Source organism: Salvelinus namaycush, chromosome 32, assembly GCF_016432855.1.
Source record: "Salvelinus namaycush isolate Seneca chromosome 32, SaNama_1.0, whole genome shotgun sequence".
NCBI classification, from domain to species: domain Eukaryota; kingdom Metazoa; phylum Chordata; class Actinopteri; order Salmoniformes; family Salmonidae; genus Salvelinus; species Salvelinus namaycush.
In genome coordinates, this window is record NC_052338.1 from 27,807,212 (window position 1) to 27,827,763 (window position 20,552).

Below are 20,552 nucleotides of genomic sequence, written 5' to 3' on the forward strand. Positions count from 1 at the left end.
TTTCTGAAGTATTATTCATGTTCAACATTTGCAATATGGCCCAACACAAGTAGCTTTTGGTCTGATTTGCGTTCAATTTGCTTTCGTTGAATCCATTTTGGAGTACTATGATATGGCATATTGGAAAATCTGATAGGCTTTGCGTTGTAGAGTATGTTTGGTGATATTTAGATTTAGCCTAAGTGGTTATATGATCATTAACTCCACACACAGAATTGCATTTGTTTGTTGATCCCTCCTGTGTTTATTTCCAGATAACATTGTGGAATACGAAAGAATATACATAAACTTGACCAAATTAGGCCATAGCCCATTGCAGATAAAACATAATAAATTCAGAGTTAATTTTTTTAAATTTCCAAATAGGCCTACCGCCAAGAACGCTGGATAACACAAACGTGGTAGATGTCTAAATGTAGGCCTACAAATACTGTGGCTCATTTAGAGTATTCAAATTGACTTACTTAATTTGCTTACCTAACTTTTATGTTTTTAATTCATCACTGGCTTCATCTAGCATTGGGTTACCACTCACAATCATTTTCTCACTTGCTTCTTGTACTCATTACAACAAGTCATTTTATATTTAACCAATAAGGCCCGAGGGTGTGTGGTATATGGCCAACATACCACGGCTCAGGGCTGTTCTTAACCACGACGCAAAGCGGAGTGCCTGGATACAGCGCTTAGCCTTGGTATATTGGCAATATACCACAAACCCCCGAGGTGCCTTATTGCTATTATAAACTGTCTACCAACTTAATTAGAGCAGTACAAAAAAATGGTCTTTCAGCCAATCAGCATTAAGGGCTCGAACCACCCAGTTTATAATGTATTTTTGGAAACACGAGTTACACAACAACAGTAACTCAAATAGGATACAATTGATAATGGTTACACTTGTAAATGGTATTATTTTAATCACAGTAATATAAAATAAACTGTTGTAAAGTTAATTATGACAAGCAATCAAATGTAGCCCACCTATATTCTGACTATATGTTGAATGTATAAAAACAATTAACTATGTACAAATGTAGTGCTCTGCCCTTTGTATACTATAATCATCATGTTTGATGTTTGTTGTAGACTATCACATATAGTTCCGTTTTAGCACGGAGACATGTAGCTATTTGAAGGATTTGAAGAAAAGCTTTTAAAAAAATACACAATGCAGTTTTATATTCTTAGTTGTGTATAAATGACAGATGTTATGAGGGGGTGGGAGCGATGGTATTATGCTGTATTATGAAAAGTAAGGTATAACTGCAACAGGACAGCGGTTTTCTTTTGAACCAATGACATTGTATTTTGTGTCATTTCATATGTTCCCACAGTGTTTATGAGAGGGTGTGTGTCCAAAGAGATGAGGAAGATAGTGTGTGTGTCTGTGTGTCTGTGTGTCTGTGTGTCTGTGTGTCTGTGTGTGTGTGTTAATCCTACTCTAGTCTGTGTGTGTTAATTTTACTCTGTAGTCTGTGTTTGTTAATCCTACTCTGCAGTCTGTGTGTGTTAATCCTACTCTGCAGTCTGTGTGTGTTAATTCTACTCTGCAGTCTGTGTGTGTTAATCCTACTCTGCATTCTGTGTGTGTTAATCCTACTCTGTAGTCTGTGTGTGTTAATCCTACTCTGCAGTCTGTGTGTGTTAATCCTACTCTGCAGTCTGTGTGTGTTAATCCTACTCTGTAGTCTGTGTTAATCCTACTCTGCAGTCTGTGTGTGTTAATCCTACTCTGCAGTCTGTGTGTGTTAATCCTACTCTGCAGTCTGTGCGCCATAATGATATTTCTGGCCCTGCTGGAGATTGGCTACAGCGGTCACAGGGCTGGATCACGTGGTTTGGTGTAAATCTAGGGTGTATTGCTGTCATTTATCACACTACCTCGTAAAAACGACACTGAAGATTCTGGCCCAACAAATCACAAGGAAAAAATATGAGCTCTTATTATGTGGATGGTCTTTTTAGCAAATATACGGCGACCGGTTCTTTCTTCCCAAACGCCGACCGGGGTTCGTGCGCTCTTCGAGCCAGTGGAGAAGGACCCGAATCTGTTCACAGTGGCGCAGCCCCTGCCTTCCCAACGTCCTTGTCCGGACTTTACAACGTCAACAATGCTATTTACCAGAGCCCCCCGATGTTTACTCCTGCTTATGACCAGGGGCCGGACGTGCACAGTCTGCACTGCAGCTCTTTCGACCAGAGCCGTCTGTTCGGGGACAGCTGCATCCAGCCGGTGCCGGGTCCACTCACCTCGCCAGAGGACAAACACTACCGGATGTACCCCTGGATGAGAACATCAGGTATGATCTTACATGGGACAACTTACTGTTGTCTTAATTAATGGTGCAATTAATTCCGTGAAGCCATTGGTATTGCATGGAAAGAATCAGATTTTTTTTTAATTACTTAGTTGTGTGACCATAAATTCATTATCACTCCGCTTCTGTAGTGTTCATCGCGCAGGGACATTGTCGCTGTTTTTGTTGTTGTTGGTCTTCTACGGTATGTGGCAGTAAAATACCAGGCTATAAATTGTAGTGTAAATCATTGCTCGTGCGCTCTGCAGTTCGCTCTTTTGATTGGGCTCAGAATGGCAGTTGTGATTAACATAATCAGTTTCAGAAACCTATTTGTACACAGGGATATAACTAAACTATAGGGGTGGCTGTAAACAATATCAGTAGACTAGTTGGAGCAGTGGTATTGACACTAGTGTCTGATTAGTACGGAATTGGTAGGCAGGACAGTGTCTAATAAAGACCATTGAAATAGCAGTAGTAATTGCTTATGGGCTGTGGGTATGACCTAGTAACGGTGAACCAACACATGCTTCTAATTGGAGAGGCATGCAGTGCATTAGCAATAGGCTACAGGCTAGAATCCCAGCTGGAATATTTATAACGGACGGAAGTCTGAGCCAAAACAGCACTGACAGTCCGAAGACATTTTGAGAAAGAAATCTTAGCAAAAATGGCACAGAATGAAAGACTGTGGCACGTTTTTTTTATTTGATTATTTTCTATAGAAACAAATACAAGAATCCAAGATCACATAATTGTCATGTGTGTCATTATCAGTATCAAGTTATTATCGGAGTTATTACATATGGCATGCTTGTGTAGAACATGGTTTTAGAGCAATTTGCAGTATTTTTTATTCGTGGGCCTAGTGGGAAAATGCTATGTACAAATGTAGGATCTTAATTTGAGCCAGTTTCCAACAACAGGAACATAATCCTGCAGCAACAGGAAATGTGAATTATTATGTGGATTATAGTAAATGGACATTTCTTGTAGGGCTTTATGCATTTTTCGTTAGGGCAAATCAAGCCTGGCATTTTAAATTGGAAATGACCAACTTTAGAAGCCTTTTAAAATCTCAAATACTCTAGAAGTTTCCATTTCCTGCTGCTTAGGAAAATTCTCAACAACAAAAGAGTGATCAAATTAAGATCCTGCATCTGTACATCGATTAAAACCATTCTCTCTTTCAGATCCAAACAGAAAGCGTGGACGTCAGACGTACTCCCGGTACCAGACACTGGAGCTGGAGAAAGAATTCCACTTTAACCGGTACCTGAACCGCCGGAGGCGCGTGGAGATAGCACACGCGCTCTGCCTGACTGAGCGCCAGATCAAAATCTGGTTCCAGAACCGGAGGATGAAGTGGAAGAAAGATCACAAGGATGAGTCTTCGAGCTCAAACCTCAGTGCCAACTCAGAGAACGTAAACAAGGATGGTGATGGTAATCCGGTAACCAACGGACAGTCCAAGGCCCAGGAGGCAGAGCAAGGAGACTCCCCGTCTGCGGGTGTGGCGTCAGAAACCCCTGCAAGAGAAGGAGATGGCGACGTAGAGGCTATTAATGAAAGAAACACTCCATAAATGTTTGTATTTGTCAAATGTTAAAGATGTATACTCTCATAGAATCGACACACTCTGTTCATCATGTTTGTTTATCAATTTAGAGATTAGTAAGGATTGGTGAAACGACTTGCAGGCTGAAGTTGAGAAGCACTTATTTATTGTACTGTATACAAGCTAGTGAAACACTGTCTCTAGCAACAAAAGGCATACGTCTATGTGCACATGAAAAGGAACGGATACTACCTATTTACACCATAGTATTATTATGAAAACTCAATTTGATCTTTGAATGTAGAAAAGGCCTACTGTAAATGTTATTCAATAATAAATATTATTGGTTGGGAACTATTAGATATTTTACTACTGAAATAACATTCCTGAACAGAGAACTACCTAATGCGACAGTTAAATCCAAGCAACTTCCGAATTTAGCCTACCTCCAATTTCAATTGACTTAGACAAAGGGACCTTTTTCGCATTCTATTTGTTTCTATTTCAAATGGAAATAAAAGCAAATGTTGCGTAAAAGTGCCTTTGTTGAATCAACTAGCGAATATGGCTTTAACGATTTACTGTCCCTTATTCTCGTTATATTGCGATGCTGTAGCTGTTACGGTTTGGCATATTCCTATATCTTATATTTGTGAGAACTTATCTTTTGGGGCCATGTAGAGATTGTAATACATATTCGCATGATTCCAATACCCTACCTCAGAGACTACAGACCTATTCGGCTACTACTGTATCACTGAATTTCAATACTGTATAACTTATTGTATATGTGTGAAATTGAAGTCTTTGTAAACACTGTGACGTCGTGTTGTTAGTGTATTTTTGCATCCTCTATACGTCAATCAAATTTTTGGTGGACGTGAGTGTGTCTGCTTGCATGTGTTTGTAGGCTATTTGTAAATTAGGGAAATAGTGTGTTTGTTTTATCTGATCAAATGAATACAAGAGAACTGCTCCAATGTTCAGAAATAACCTATATGCTCCCTCCACATCTCTGCTTTGACTCGGAGGTATTCGTATTTTGACATTACGCAAGACACAATATTAATCCAATAAAAACAAAAGCCTTCAGTTTTGAAAATAGCTTAGTAAAACGAATTTCCTGTAAACCAACGATACATTTATAAGAACTTTAGACAAAATGTTAAGAACGCACATATAGTCAACATGCCAAAATAGATGGTATTAGCTTAAATTATGCATGGATGAAAATACTTGTCTTACTTTTTCACGTTCATTTAGTTCTACATTTCTTTTTATATGATAATAAATATTGACAACACTAAGCCTACAAATTATACTATTCCATAATACACTGCCTATCTGGCTCATTCAGCAGGAAAAGTGAAAAGAGCTGATGAAACCCATGACACGTGTGTTTAAAGGAGTAGTCTACTATTTTACAACTTCATTTGAGATGATTCCTCACCCTGAAAGTAGAAACTGTAATCCATAGTTCAGTTTCCTGTAAACAGCTCGCTACACACACCACAAGTTAACAATCATTGGAAGTGATGGGGGCATGTGAGCATGTTTTTTTTTTAAATAGCCAAAGCACCTTAAAGTAACATCAAACTAAATATGGAATTGATTTGAATTGATTTACGGAGATTTTTACCTTCGTTTTTTAAACATGCTCACATGCTCCTATCACTTCCATAGACTTTTAGCTTGTGGTGGCTAAGGTCAGCTGAAGTTTGTAGTGGCTGTTCAACGACCACTGAACCCTGGACTACAGTTTCTCCCGGACCATAGACTACTTTCAGGGTGAGGAACCAGCTAACATCAAGTTGTAAAATAGTGAACTACTCCTTTAATAAAGAGGCTAAAGCAGTGTTTCCAAAACTCGGTCCTGAGGACCCCAAGAGGTGCATGTTGTTGTTGTTGTTGCTCTAGCACTACACAGTCGATTCAAATAATCAAAGCTTAATAATGACTTGATTATTTGAATCAGCTGTGTAGCGCTAGGGCAAAAACCCAAATCAGCGCTGCTTGGGGTCCTCGGGACTGAGATTGGGAAACAATGGGCAAAAGTATGCTAACTATGAGGACATGAGACTGGACAGGCTGTGTATGTGTAGCCTACTGTGTAGGGGAAATGAATGTTGAATGTTTAACTGTGCATTCCCCCTCTTTCCGGTAAAATGGCGCCTAGCTCTGACCTGCCCCTTCCTCTCTCTCTCCATATCCCCACCCGCTTTCTCCCTCTCTCACTAGGTCATAAATCTGTTGTTGTTTATGAAAATTTACAAAATAACAATACAGCTTTAAGAGGCTCCTCCTTTCCCATTGGTTCACACTGGTCACATGGCATGGAGCCGTGAACATTAACTTTTTTATATATAATTTTCCAGAAGAGAACGTCACTCATTTAACAGCCTGTGTCTGCCACACAACCCTTTCTGTACTGTAAAATCTTTTGCTCCTCAATGTAATTGTTTATGTATTTTCGTCATGGGTAATGCTGTTTCGCTTTTGAGTTGAGTTTTGTATTATGCAGTGGCAAGGAGCAGTGTCCCTTTCTTGGAACCGGACGGTTTGGATTCATTACCGTCGTTCTTGTGACGGTTTGGCACAATGGACGGATTGAGTGGGAGCGCGTCGTCGCCTGACCCCGGGAGCTCGTGGATTCGTCCAGGGATCCAACTGGCACAACAGGGGATCTTCCCCGGTCTACCTCGCGCCAACTGCACCTGTCCGTCCTCTTCTCGTAACATCCCCACGCACCATGAGACCTGGACACGGTAAGAATGCTTGCTTATCATGATTATGATTTTATATGATTTGGGAATCATTCATTAAATAGAGTGAGCATAAAAGTTAAAACAAATAGCATCATTTTGCTTGCTATGCTTGTTTAGTTTTAAAGTGGTGACTTTCAGAAGATTGGTTGGAGTGTTGTTCTAGGCTTCGTTAAAATGGGTTTTCTCCGATAATTTGATTTGATAATAATGATATGATCATAATTTGCATGATTATTTATGATCATTGTTATGGTAGTTGATTGTGGTCTCTGGGCTTGACCTATCTAATTATGTTATTCGATATTTGTGTAGACCTATGCATTTTCATTTTGAGAATTTCAATAACTTATTAGCATGCCTGTATGCTATTTGTGTTTTCTTTATTTGTTGCAATTTTAATTGGGTGGTCTGATTGGGACTGTAGCCAATAGGCTATTCTCTGTCGCCCTCTTGTGGGAGAAGTGTGGTCTTCTTTTGGTCATGACTTTGTTTCCATTTCGCCATTTTCAGTCTACATGGTTGTGCCAGCACAGTTCAACCACAACACAGTGATCTACATTGCGTTGTCTAGCACGAATCACAATCAACGTGTATCTTGTGTTGCAGTTGTGTTAATCTATATACGGTATGCTGTATAGGACCGCGTGCAATGCCAGGGTTGTGGGTTCAATTCCCACAGGGGACCAGTACGAAAAAGTCAGCCTCGTTTTATAGACCAGAAGAAACATAGCAACCGAAAATCCGGGACACTCAAATTAGTATGATATGTTTAGTTTGGTATGGTTACATAACACAGAAGTTTACTTGAAGCAAGAAATGAAAGGAGGGTGGATAGGTGGGGTATAAGGCAAATGTCTAGCAACCCGAAGGTTACGTGTTCGAATCTCATGACATGCAACTACTTACTACTTTGTAAATACTTAAAATGTTAGTTAGCCTAGCTAATGTTAGCCACCTAGTTAACTTTAGTGATAGCCCCCTAGCTGAAGTTAGCCATAACAAATCATATTTATTGCAAATTTGTAGCATATTGTACGAATTGCAATTCGTAACATATCATACCAATTTGAATTTGTAACATATCATACGAAATGGATTACTAATTAATACATACCATACAAAATGTAACATATCATACTAATTTGAGTGTCCCGGATTTTTGTTTACGGTGTTACGTTTACTTCTGAGTCCAGGAGGAAAAAGTACGAAAATGTGTGCACTCACTACTCTAATTCGCTCTGGGTAAGAGTGTCTGCTAAATGACTAAAAGTTTATAATGTATACTATCTTATATTAGCTTAATCTCGGGTGTTCTTGTCTTCCTCTCCTGTTTGCTACCCACATCTGTTTGCTATCCCAATGAGATAACATCAGCACCACATCACAGAAAGAATACCCTCATCAATGACCCCTTCATCTCGATATTGTGCATACCTATAATAATTATAAACTTTATAGCAACACAAATAAAAGTGATGTGATATTATGCTGTTCAGTAATGGCATTGGCACTGTCATGTAGGGCCTGAAGGCTGGAGTTGATTGTTGTGAATTACTGTATATGCTTGACATTTTTTTATTGGACGTTTACGAAATTTAAGTTAATCCTTCCTATTTTGCCCGGCTAAAAAAGCCTACAGAATAGAATATAACATTTTAAGGCGTAGTCTACAAAAATGGCCCAAAGAATGATAAAACACCGAGACTTGTTGACAAATGAGTATAACAAGAAACAAATACAATCATTATGAGCCATAGACTAGAAAGGAAATACACTTTCGCTTAAAATGGGGTTCTGATTAGGACAACAGATAGTCAGTGTTCTTTACATAAGATCTCTGTATGTCACAGATAGACACAATTCATGTGACCGTAGATGATAACCTCAAAATTATGTCACAGAATAGAACCTGAGACCAAAACGTCACAATTGATATGGCAAGATTATTACCTCAAAATACTGACACAAATAAGACTCTGAGAGACCAAAACGTCACAATTGGCATCAATACCAAGGAAGGAGTACAGCACAATAGCATATTGTTGTATTGCATTTTAATAATGCGTGTGTAGTTGCTGTGTCCGTGTCAGTTTGCTTAGTTTCCTTCGATGAGTTTGCGTCTATTACAAGCGAATCCGTTACGGTTCACCTACCCGTTGAATGTGTGTTTTTAGTGTTCCATTTAACCTTAGCGTCTCCAATTGAATACCCTCGTCGATATTTTCAGTGGTAATGCAACCAGTCGAGTTGACATTAGAAAATGGCCTTGCTGCGGCTCCCCTGCACTATACAAAATCTAGGGTATCTGAAATGCATGCAGATTGAACGTTTAGGCTATTGCGCGTGTAATACAGCCTACGTAGCAAATTACATTTATGAGCAAATAAAACTGAAGCGTCGTGAAATTTTACTCACTCATCGATCAAGATTCGGATCTGAATTTCAAATAGTTGGCCTTGTACGGTCTGGGAAGCATGCGCTCCCCTCGCTTATGTGCGCCACTAGCACGCACACAGATTGCCGAATCCTGACGCTTCTACCAGATGCGGACATTAGTCTTGCCGTTTTTTCTAAACTTTTCCCCTCACTTTACTCTTCCACTTCCTGGTTTGCCCCTTGTCCCCTGGGTGGGATAATTTCTTGGGAACTTTGTTTCTATTGGCCATTGATAAATCCGATGTTAGCTCTTAGACTCTCTCTCGCTAACAACCTCTTTAAAACCTCAATCACAAACACTCCTGGCCATTATAAAGCACAGAACCTATCCTCGCTCCTTCCAACATCCGGAGCATGTTTGAACGCGCTCTCTCAAACTATCCCTGAAAGTCAAGACCCGGGCTCAGATAGAGGGCTCCTTCATACAGCGCTGTACACATCTGGTCCTGAGTGCAGATTGTTCCTCGGCTCCTGCGGTGCCTGAAGGGGCCATATTACCTCTGTGAGTCTGCATCCTTCGGACAGACACGCAGACGTATCCATCACGCTGTTAGTGCCAGCGTGGGGCGTTGTGTAGCCTAAATATGGGCTATCGTCTTTTGGGGACTATAGGACCAAGAGGTCCAATGGACTATGGATAACCAGAGCCTACTCCTGTAAAACTGGTTGCAACTGGCCGTCGCGAGCGTGCCTGAGTGTCCAGTAATCCATATGGAGTGCACTATTTTCTGCTAAGTAGACGGAATGAACAGTATCTTTTGTAAGGCTAAATGTTTTTAAAATGCTGTTGCTCTGCCTGCACCTGCACCAGCTATAGCAGTCACATTAATGGCATAACAACCCACTGGTCACAGCTCAATGTCTAGTTTTGATTTACATGTGGTTGAGTTGTTAAATAACGTGAATTCAACATGAAATCAACAAAACATTTCACCATGTCATTGGATTTAGGTTAGAAGGTGGGTGGAAAAAAATAGGAAATGCCCTCATGTTGATGACTTTTTGCACGTTGATTCAACGTCAACACATTGCTTTTTGGGATGGAAACGTTTTGCCCTGTTGAAATAGGCTAGTATTATAGTCATCGCTGCTTCTTATTTAGGTACAGGTGACCTCTAAATTACAGCAACTAATCAGCAGCTCAACACAGATTAACATGATTTAAAACCAAATTGTGCTAAAGTAATGTAGTCATATGTTTGTTATTGTCATTGCTTGTTTTGAGCCTACAGTTGTATTACTTCTGCTGTTATACTGATAGGGCTTTCTTCGTATCATATTTCGAACCTAATTTTAGATTGTCAATATGCGGTGCCTTATCTTTCTATTTTGAAAACTTGACAAGACTTATCTGAGTTGAAATAGAGTCATATAGCCTACTACATTCGCGTCCTCACTCGGAGGACATTATCTATGGGTGTGGGGAAGATGCCGAGAGAGGCCAAGGGAAATCATTTCATTTCACCTAGGCATGCATATGTCCATGTAAAATACACTAAAATTCCTAAACCAAGAAATCCTGTTTATTCCCCCTATTGTCAGACATTATTTAAAAATATATATATTCTAAATTCCCTTCTTCTCTTACTTTAATTTTCTTTCATTCTTTCTTCATCGAATGCGAGAAACTTCGTGTGTTTAGATTCCTTTCGAATGATATTCTGCTCCTAGTTTTCCTGTTCTTAAATTGACTTAAGTTATCCATATTGGCAAAAAAATATAATGACAATAAAATGGATATTATTGTTTCGCTGTAATGTCTGCTAGAGCTTAGGCTATTCATTTGGAACCGCAGCAAATTTTTACGCACGTACATTGAACCAATTTAAACATCACATTTACTTAATTCAGGCAATTTTTGTTGATCAAAACGTGCTTTATTCACGTTAAGTATTTATGGAATTTCAATTGAGGGGTAAATAATTGTCTAATAATACTATTGTATGGTAGCTTACTTTCTGTCATCTTAAAAAAACGAAACAGTAATTAATTTGAAGTGCCTCATTTTTCAGAGCATCTAACAATTTGAGGAATAACGGTTGATCTGCAGGTTGACCAAGCTGTTCACACCAGTAGCCTGAACTAAGGAGGATATTAATGCAAATATACATTTTTCAAGGGTTGATTACTAAAATTCGAAGATTTGTAACATGGTTTAACGAAATATTAAACTAAAGGTAAGGTGCTAGACAATTGTTTTTGATATTTTAGGCTAGTTGTGTTGTTTTGTAGGCCTACTGTACGTGTTTTATTCCCAACTATAAGGATAATGTTTAATGTTGAATTTCTTTCTGTACTCTGTGTCAGTGGAGAGGTTGCATATTCACTATTCAGTGCGTTTCTTGTTGTATTGTTTGGGAAGGCAATGCGTTTGCCGCAATGGTCGTTAACCTCTGAACGACCCTGTTCAGAGGCCACGCCTCAAACACCGTCGCAGGCAGTGCCAGATTGTGGCCGGAGGATGGCGCGCAAGGACAATCCAAGAGATGCAACCCGGGCCCCGCGAGCGCCCTGCCCAGGCGCACTCCCAGGCGCGCGCCCCTAACATCCCACCCAGATTTCCTACTTGTGCACGAGTTTACCTCTGGAGGTCATCAAGCAGGATTTACGACTGGTCAACAAAAGCACGTGATTCTCAGCCTTAACCCATATTTGGGTGCCTACGTAAGAGAGAATCAAGTACACGTTCTACTCATTTCCCTAATTCATCATAAATTGTGCAAGGGTGCAATAGAAGAAGCAAAAGCATCAAGAGCCACAAATCAAGCACACAGGTTACTATTTTCTCCAAAAATAAAACAACAAATACCTGCTAAACAACAGTATTTGAATAGTCAATCAATGAGCTCCTATTTTGTAAACTCATTCTGCGGTCGTTATCCCAATGGCGCCGACTTCCAGTTACATAATTATGGAGACCACAGCTCAGCAAACGACCAATACAGGGACTCAACGAACATGCATTCCAGCAGGCACGGTTATGGCTACAACGGGATGGACCTCACTGTCGGTCGCGGTAATGGGCACTTTGTGGCCAACGAGCGGGCACAGGGCTACTCCCCGAACCAGTCGGCGGCGGCAACAACGTCCTCTGTCGAGCCATCCAGGTACACCCAGCCCGCGAGCGCCACTGGGACGGCGCCCCTCTCGCCTGCACCTGACCCGTTCCCGTGCTCCTCCTCTGTCACAAGCTCGTCTCCGGTCAGCGAGTCTCAACCTCAACACCGAGCCATAAAGAACTCCATAACTATCCCCTGCGCGACCCCGAGCTCGAGTTCGAACGGAGGCACGCTGTTGAACCAGGAGTGTGTGTCCAAAGCCTCCCCCCTCCTCGAGGAAGAGAAGCCCGCTGGAAGAGAGCAGACAACTTCCCAACATTTCACCGACGGTGCCCAGCCTCAGATCTACCCCTGGATGAGGAAACTGCACATAAATCATGGTAAAATAGCTTTATATGTTGATTAGGTAGACGTTTATGTTTATGTTTTGTACTTGTCGTGGAGATGACGTCCTATAGCCCTTTTAAGCTGTGCTTGTTGCCATTTTCGAAGGTAAAAAGTATTTCACCGAATCATTCTATAAGAGAGAAATAATCTGTATTTGATAGTAGTAATGGTTAAGTGGTGTAATGGCGAGATTTACGCCACCTGTTCACCTGCATATTTGTACCCAAAGCGTTGGAAAAATTATTCAACGTGGCATGAAAACGTAACATTTTCCAAAATGCAGAAGGTGAACATTTTGTTTAAATATAGGATTTTCTTTTGTCATAATTTTGTATTATTCTAAATGTTTATGGTCTTTTTATAAGACAAACTTTTGGGAATTAATTGGCACTTCCACTACATGGGAAAGGTGAATAGTGTGTTTATGTGGACTGAGCTGCATCGAAGTGTGATCAAGATTAAAGTACATTTTCTAGCATATAATAATCATTGCATAAAGCGTTAGTAAACATTATTGATCAATAAAAAAATAAATGTCCTTGCATTGTTGCCAGGTAAATCTGCATAAAGCCTTCGTAAACATTGTTGTGTTGGTTGCTATTTTGATTATGGGCTCATTGTTGCGTCCTGTGTGTTACCACCAGACAGTCTCACTGGACCAGAGGGGAAGAGGGCGAGGACAGCATACACGCGCTACCAGACCCTGGAGCTCGAGAAAGAGTTCCATTTCAACCGGTATCTGACCCGCAGACGGAGGATCGAGATAGCGCACGCGCTCTGCCTATCAGAACGCCAGATCAAAATCTGGTTCCAGAACAGAAGGATGAAGTGGAAAAAGGACAACAAACTGAAAAGCATGAGCATGGCAGCGGCAGGGGGTGTAGGGTACCACCGTCCCTGATATTTGGTTCCCCGATGAGCTCTAATAAAATAATACAAAGCTTGGAAGAACTTCCATTCACTTTTACATTGCGAAAGACTTTCCGATGGCTGTTTTGGGACAGTGAACATGCAGTTGTCCATACTCCGGCCTTTTCAAAAATACTTTCCTCTATAGTTATATTTATTTTGACCGTGATAATGCTTATGTGAGTAAAAAAATAAACATTCTGTACATTGTTTGTCTTAGGACAAACCAATGGGAAATACATGTTTGTTAACTTATTTCTTGTTCAAAATAGAATAAACTCGAAGTTACCGCAAAAAAGTCCATTAACTATCCAATAAAAGTTGTGTAGCCTATTGCACTTGTAAAACAGTATAGAAACTCGAATAATTAATGAGTTGATAAAAAATTGTGTTGCTTTTGTGTATAGCCTTTGTTTTATATGTAAGTATGTATTTATTTGTTCAATGTATTGTACCAAACTTAGATAACTTGTTCCTTATTGTAGACAGACTTATAAGCCTTACGCGATTGTTGTGCGTTGTGAACACGTGACGGGATCGCAGTTCTGACCCATTGCGTGGAGCTGTACCTTTGTATCCTTTTACACGAGCTACTGTAAATCTGTTCACCTGGCGCAGCTTCTTAGAATGTGTGTTTCTGTCTTGTACGTTCCCCTCTATTTTGGATGTGAAGGGTTCCATAGTGGATCCCATTGCCTAAGTGTATAGCTTCATCGTGCTATACGCTTTTTGTAAATGTTTTTAAAGAATGACTGGAAATTGAAAATAATATTATAGTGATGATGCTGATTATAATAAACTTTCTACTGGAACGACAGAAACGGTCAATTATTTGTTATTTCGGTTCTTTTATTACTTCTTCATGTGCCTCACGGTAAAACGAAAGTGTGTATGTTTTTGTAAGGTTTTTGTTGTTGAATGTAAAGTTTTTAGGCCTGCAGTAACTCGTTTTTTTCTAGGTCAAGACTATAGGCCTTTCACTCCATTGACTGCAATTAAAACTTTAAAAGTTAAACTTTTCTAGCTAGTTTCAAGGTCGAGAAAATCAACAGGTAGCAAAATCTATATCTGCACACTTTACTCACCTTTGTGCGTAGGGATAAAGCAGGTCCTTGCCAGTGACCGGCTCGAGGGGCTCTGCGTCCCATGTGCTCGAGCTTACTACTATCATATAATCAGTTCACTTTTCGAAACGTAAACTTTATTAGGCCGGTTCCGGCTCCCTGACATTTGGGTGCCAAATGAATGGGGGTTTTGTCTATGAATTAGATCGTAAAAATCATCCGGAGCGCGGCCAGATAGGCTCACTGGCCATAAACTGTCACGTGGTGGCCATTAAAGTAAGTTTTATGGTTTTGGGGAGTTGACAGTATATTGCACATAACATATAATCGCACTGACGCGAGGCTTCGTCTGACTCTCTCCTTGCAGGCTGTAAGTGTTCCTTGACCGTTACACCCACTGCTTGCTCACCAGAACGCCTCGCGATGGACCCTGTACGCCGGACGCACACGAGAAGACAGCTCCGGTCTCGAGGTAAGTTTCTGCCTCTATTGCCCTTGAGTAGCCTGTAGCCTTCCATTCCCTTAGCTCTGAACAGCCACCCTGTTTGAAACAGAATTATGATTGTATTCGGACGCGCTATCTGTCCATATTAGCCCATTACGCTAATTTGTCAGTGGTGCTGAGCTGAATCCTGGTTTCTCTCGGCAGATGTTGGCCAGGGTTGGTTCAGGCTCATGGATATTTAATTGCTTCCTTCCTAGTGTAACTAGTTTCCCTCCATCTGTGGTGTAACTCATAATACATTTTTGCATGTGGGATAATTATGCTTCTGTCCATTCCTTTTCCTTTTTAATTCGTGTTTTTTCACTTCCTGTATTACACACGGGGCTTCTTTGGACTCTTCATAGCCCATAATGTGCTGGACAAGCCAAAAAGCTATTTGAGCTGTTTTATGGTGTTTCCAATGTCATTGCTAAACTGGAATATGTTTGTGTACAGTACTCAACTATCATACAACCACTTTTGGGGTAAATGTAGCTTTTCAATCTGTGTAATTGTCAAGTTAGGCACAACTTGTACACTTTGTTTGAAGCTCTAGGTGTGTCTTTGGTCAGGTTTCCTCATGTGTTCCAAATTTGTTCAAATGGTTTAAGACAGCCAAACACACTGTAGAGTAAACACAATAGAGGACAAAACACAGCAGGGCCACACTTGGAAAGGAATTCCGTTTTGCGTCAGCCATGTCATTTTGTGTTTTTGTGTTGTAAAGTTCAGTTGGAGAGTGTCACTCTTGCTTCATGGTGACCTCGTGGCCCAGCTTGGGCGCGTGCGTCCGGGCCGACATGAACACTCAGATACCAGTATCTCCAATAAAGCTTTGACTTCTATGTGAAAATGCGTCACAAGCGTTGGTCTGACTTTGTGACGCATTTGCCCAATCACAATAGTTTCCTTTAGATTGAGTATGTTTTCGTTTTCTAGAAAAATGTCTCTGCATCATAATTTCTTATTTTGTAGGTTATAGCCTAATTACTTTTTCGTTTTGCTTATAATGTAGATTTTGTTTAGGCCTACTTGTGGCGACAGTCTTGGTTTTATTTTACTTTGCGATAAGGTGTGTGCTGATGAGTGGCTAGTATAGGCTTGGTCTATTTGTTGTGTATAACAGTGCTTTGGTGTGTTCGAAATTCTGGATTTCTGACTCAATTTCCATTGTCGTGTGTTGCTCTTATGTATTTGCACAGATTGCAATTACGCCCAATTAGACCGAAACTGGTGCTTACAGACACCTCATAACTATCCCCGTCAGTGGTGTGAATTCAATTTGAATCTATTTCACATCAGAAAATGAATTGAAATGAAAAGGGTTTATATAAAAACTAAACTCTCAAAGTATAAACTCTGAAACATCTGATAATTTGAGGTGGGTTGATCCCCGCTCCCCCTTCCCCTAACAATCGACATAGAAGACTCCATCGTGTAAACAAATAGCCAATGCAATGAAATTTGACTTCATTTCCATTACAGTTATATGGTGTAGAAAATGAAAAAGAAACCGTTATTCTATGTCAATATCATTGTGACGTCTGGGGCGAAAATTACACCGTTGTTACACAATACAAAAATCCAAATCGGGGTCCTAGGCAGACAATGCCAGGCAGAAATAAATGAACCATCCCCCGTGCGCGGTTCACCGCGAGGTCAGCCATAGCAGCAAGATAAATCTGCATCCTCCAGCCACCAGCAGAGCTCGCTTTAGGCCAAGTTCAGTGTCACCTGCAGCCAGCTCCTGAGAGGGGGGGGAGGGGGGGGGGGGGGGGGGGGAGAGAGAAACACATACACAAATACAAAATAGTATGATAGGACGCACACAATACTTGACCGGTTTGCTTGCATTATTACACATTGCAGTGAAGTAATATCATTTGTATATTGCATTATTTTATTTTGAGAGCCTTTGGGGCAATTTAGCAAAAACACTAGGCCTATGTGAGGCAATGAGAGAAAAAGACTCACACAAAAGTATGAAGGACATTCATCCCTGAGCGGTTTGCTTGTATTGGTGATGTTGTACAGAGAGCGGTGCATTGTAACCAACACCCACAGTGAGACAATACAGAGATACAACTACAGTTATTATATTACAGGCCTGCCTGTTATATCACTAATTATGATTGTCGTTAGAATAATTACAGTAATGATAACAGAAATGGATATATTGCAAATCAAGTTTTCTTCCCAAGCAGCCAGACACCTCGCCCTGGCAGCACAGCCTCACGGGGGTGGGACTGATGATCTCGATATAGCGGGAGAAGAGGAGGAACATTTGGGGTCAAAAGTTTACCCGCTGAACAAGTCTCCCGTCATCTGTTCAGCAGGGGCCTGATGCCAGCGTTATAATAGCGATCTTGACTCTCCACACAAAAGATAGAATAGCTTTGAATTACATATGTTTGACGGTGCACTCCAGGTGAACCCTGAAAGGAGGGCGACCCCGAGTTTGGGACCGAGGGGAGTGGACCCCCGCCCGTCCCCAGACCCAAGATTGAGTGGCGGCATTTTATTAGGGCGGTTGATTGGTGAATTTCCTTTGAATAAATTGCATTGGATATGAGGGAAACATTTGCATTTTGAGGATTGATACTCTTACCCCGGTCACAGGATGATGGGTAGGCTATGCCCACAGCCCCCCAAATGGAGCCCCCGGACCCCTTTAAAACATGTAGTCTTTCTCTCCTTATGCTGAGGAAAGAGTCCTCTTTTTAGCCTTACAAAAAATTATCCAGAAGGTGATTTTGGTTACAAAGAAAGAAAATGTTTATTTTATAATGAGAACAGTCAATTGTTATTAGTAAGAACAAAATATAATTCGAACTTAATTGGGTTTTGAAAAGGCATTAGGATATAGGCTATATAGCCTCTAATGGCGGATGGATCTGCATAACAGGATCGCAGAGGCGTTATCCTTTCACGTAAAGTTGTGAAAATGTGAGATCAAGCCTTATCTTATTCTACATTAAAGTGTGTAACCCAACGTGTTTCATGGAGATCATAAAAAAAAAAATATGCACCTCTATTGTAATATATACAATTTGGTTTAAACACACTGCTAAATGTAACATAGGCCTTTTCTCTTAAAACCTCACATAAAAACGGTGCACTCGAAATTGTGAGAGCCACCTTAGCCGTGTTAGCAACAATGTATTCTCGAACTTGCGATTCATATTTCGTTTTGATCAACAAGCAAGTGGCCTATTATACAACAGCCTAACTATTGGTAATTCAGTTTCTTCGTTTATTGCAAAAGAGTCAAGAGCCAAAGGACAAATATGATAATTGGAGGTGTCTTTATCATAAAGAAATAGCCATTAGCCACTCAATGTTTGTGGCTCCCACAAGTGATCTTTATGTTATAGGAGATAACGCATTGGGTTATGGCACCGTTCTAACAACTGTTTATGGATGAAGATATAGTATATGTTCCGTCGTATAAGTTTAGAAGAAACGGGTTGGGCAAAATAGTACGCTATGATAACACAGACCTATTAAGGCCATGTTGTTCAACACTTGTGTATATCTACAATCTACATAAAACACTCACTTGATGTAGTTACATTTGCTTTGATTTATGTCCCATATTTAAGAAGACAACTTCAACAAAATGTTGAATGGAATCATACTATTTCACCCACCCATCTTCATCTGAACGTGTGTTAAATGTGCGAGGAGCTCTGTGGGTGGCATTCATGTTTAGGCCAAAATATACATCTATAGCTTCCTTCTTACAAACCACTCCCAATATATTCTTTATTTCAATATGTTGCATTATCAAAATCCTTACCCTTACCTTTACCACCTCGTGAATACCGAGGGAACATTTTCCTCTGCAGCCTGGTCCTCCTAACAGACAAGGGATCTAGCAACCATATGTGATCAGTCACTATCGTCAGAGCACTTTCTTATTATCTCAATTTACAGTACAGTGTCAGAATGATATATGTTCGTTATATATGGGAAGGACCGAAAGAGTGGCAATCTACTTCTTTCACTCACAGTACCTTTCTAAATCAATAAATAGTAGGGCTAATTATTTCTTATTCACAACTGGAATTTTTTTGCTCTTTTGCTAATTAACATGGATGTCTTGGAGGATTTTGATATGGAATAATTGTTACAGAAACATTTCAATAGCCAAAATCACGTTGTAACCTAAGATTGATACCATGCAGGCCCACATTTCTTATTCGTATCTAATTTTTTTAAAATCGTAAACATCCATTCGTGAACGTCAGTATTTCCACCCTAAAAGGTAAAACACTGAATGTGGTTCTTTGAATAGCATATTTCAGTCGTTTCAAGTGTTTATCAGATCATAACGTTTGCCACTCACACACAGTGGTGTTTATATTTCGCCTGTTTCAAAACTCTAAAATAAAACGGCATCTCGAAAGAACTATTTTCTCAACTGAAGGAAATTAAGGGAATTGAACATCATAAATCAGGATTTTTACAGTTCATGAGTTTTTCTCATGCAAAAAGACTTGTTTATAACGCATTCCAAATTGAACGTTTCCAAAACTGTGTATAACACACACACACAAGCCATAGTATAGCAACAAGTAAATTGTAAATGGCTGTAAAGCATTATGGACCCTTTAAACTGTCGCTCATTCAAGGGTACTATGGCTAGCGAGTGGATAATAGCCAATCCTGCCCATATTTATATAACACACTAGAGTGTACATTTAGATATCAAGTCAAGTATTCTTACCGTGGACATTATGCTGACAGATAGACCCTCAGGTGGTCTTGGCTACATGCGTTCTGGAGGCCAGATCCTCAACAAAAAAAGATTCCCCTTGTCATTCACGATGAGTTACAGGTGTAAAATACACTCAATTGTAATATAACACCTAACAACTTTGGCTATTTAGATGCGTAAAATGCCATATAGGCCTATATCTGACTAAAATGAAAATCCCATAGCGATGGCTTACACATACAAAGCTCCGAGGAGGACCTTGTTTGAACAGGAAAAACATGAGCCTAGGTGAGAAACATTAACAGAAGCCTAACAGTGTGAAACAAATTCAACACATATACATATTTATACTATTCTAAAGAAAACCTTGACCAGGAGACACCGAAACTTCAGTTTAGTTGGCTAACATTACCTACAGGAGTGGCACAGTCGACGCAAGGCTTTTTCAGATGGACCTACGCTTTATCGTGGGTTTTGTACTGGTTTTTAAAAATTATTTTTGGGGCGCTGTTAGGTGCTGACCGGTGCTAAGTGCTCCGTAATCTACCCAGAGCCGAGTAGACCCTGGAAAACCGAAGTCCAAGTCCGGGGTGAGCTTCAGGTCACTGCGTCTAACAAATATGAAAATGTCGCCTCGTTGGGGAAGGGCACGCCTTGTTGTTTAACAAAGACTGTCAATGGGCAAGATTAATCAGAAACAACATAGAAACGGTGTCACTTTGGGGTCAGAGAGAAGTTATCGCTGTTTAGGGGGCGAACAGAAAGGGGGAGAGAAAAAAATAAAAAATAAAGCCTTCAATATTTCTGAAGTTTTGCATCCCCTTTGCCACCGCACACCGGGCCTTCTTCACGTAGACGGTCGCAGAC

General features: G+C 40.3%; 3 protein-coding genes across 3 annotated transcripts in view; all 3 read left to right on the forward strand.

Moving 5' to 3' along the window:
- The first annotated feature begins 1,892 nt into the window (after nt 1-1,892).
- Nucleotides 1,893-3,961, forward strand: LOC120027303 (homeobox protein Hox-A7-like). The gene is made up of 2 exons (XM_038972222.1): nt 1,893-2,303; nt 3,497-3,961. The coding sequence occupies exons 1-2, from the start codon at nt 1,937-1,939 to the stop codon at nt 3,886-3,888; spliced, it is 759 nt and encodes a 252-aa protein (XP_038828150.1). The 5' UTR covers nt 1,893-1,936; the 3' UTR covers nt 3,889-3,961.
- A 2,305-nt stretch (nt 3,962-6,266) lies between these two features.
- LOC120026940 (homeobox protein Hox-A3a-like) overlaps nt 6,267-20,552 on the forward strand; it is a 35,721-nt gene continuing 21,435 nt past the window's right edge. Inside the window, exons 1-2 of the mRNA XM_038971718.1 lie at nt 6,267-6,626; nt 14,849-14,953. The gene's annotated coding sequence lies outside the window, so the exon portion shown is untranslated. The remainder of the gene's footprint in view (nt 6,627-14,848; nt 14,954-20,552) is intronic.
- On the forward strand, nt 11,376-14,221 carry LOC120026942 (homeobox protein Hox-A5-like). Its single transcript, XM_038971723.1, has 2 exons — nt 11,376-12,501; nt 13,153-14,221. The coding sequence occupies exons 1-2, from the start codon at nt 11,904-11,906 to the stop codon at nt 13,407-13,409; spliced, it is 855 nt and encodes a 284-aa protein (XP_038827651.1). The 5' UTR covers nt 11,376-11,903; the 3' UTR covers nt 13,410-14,221.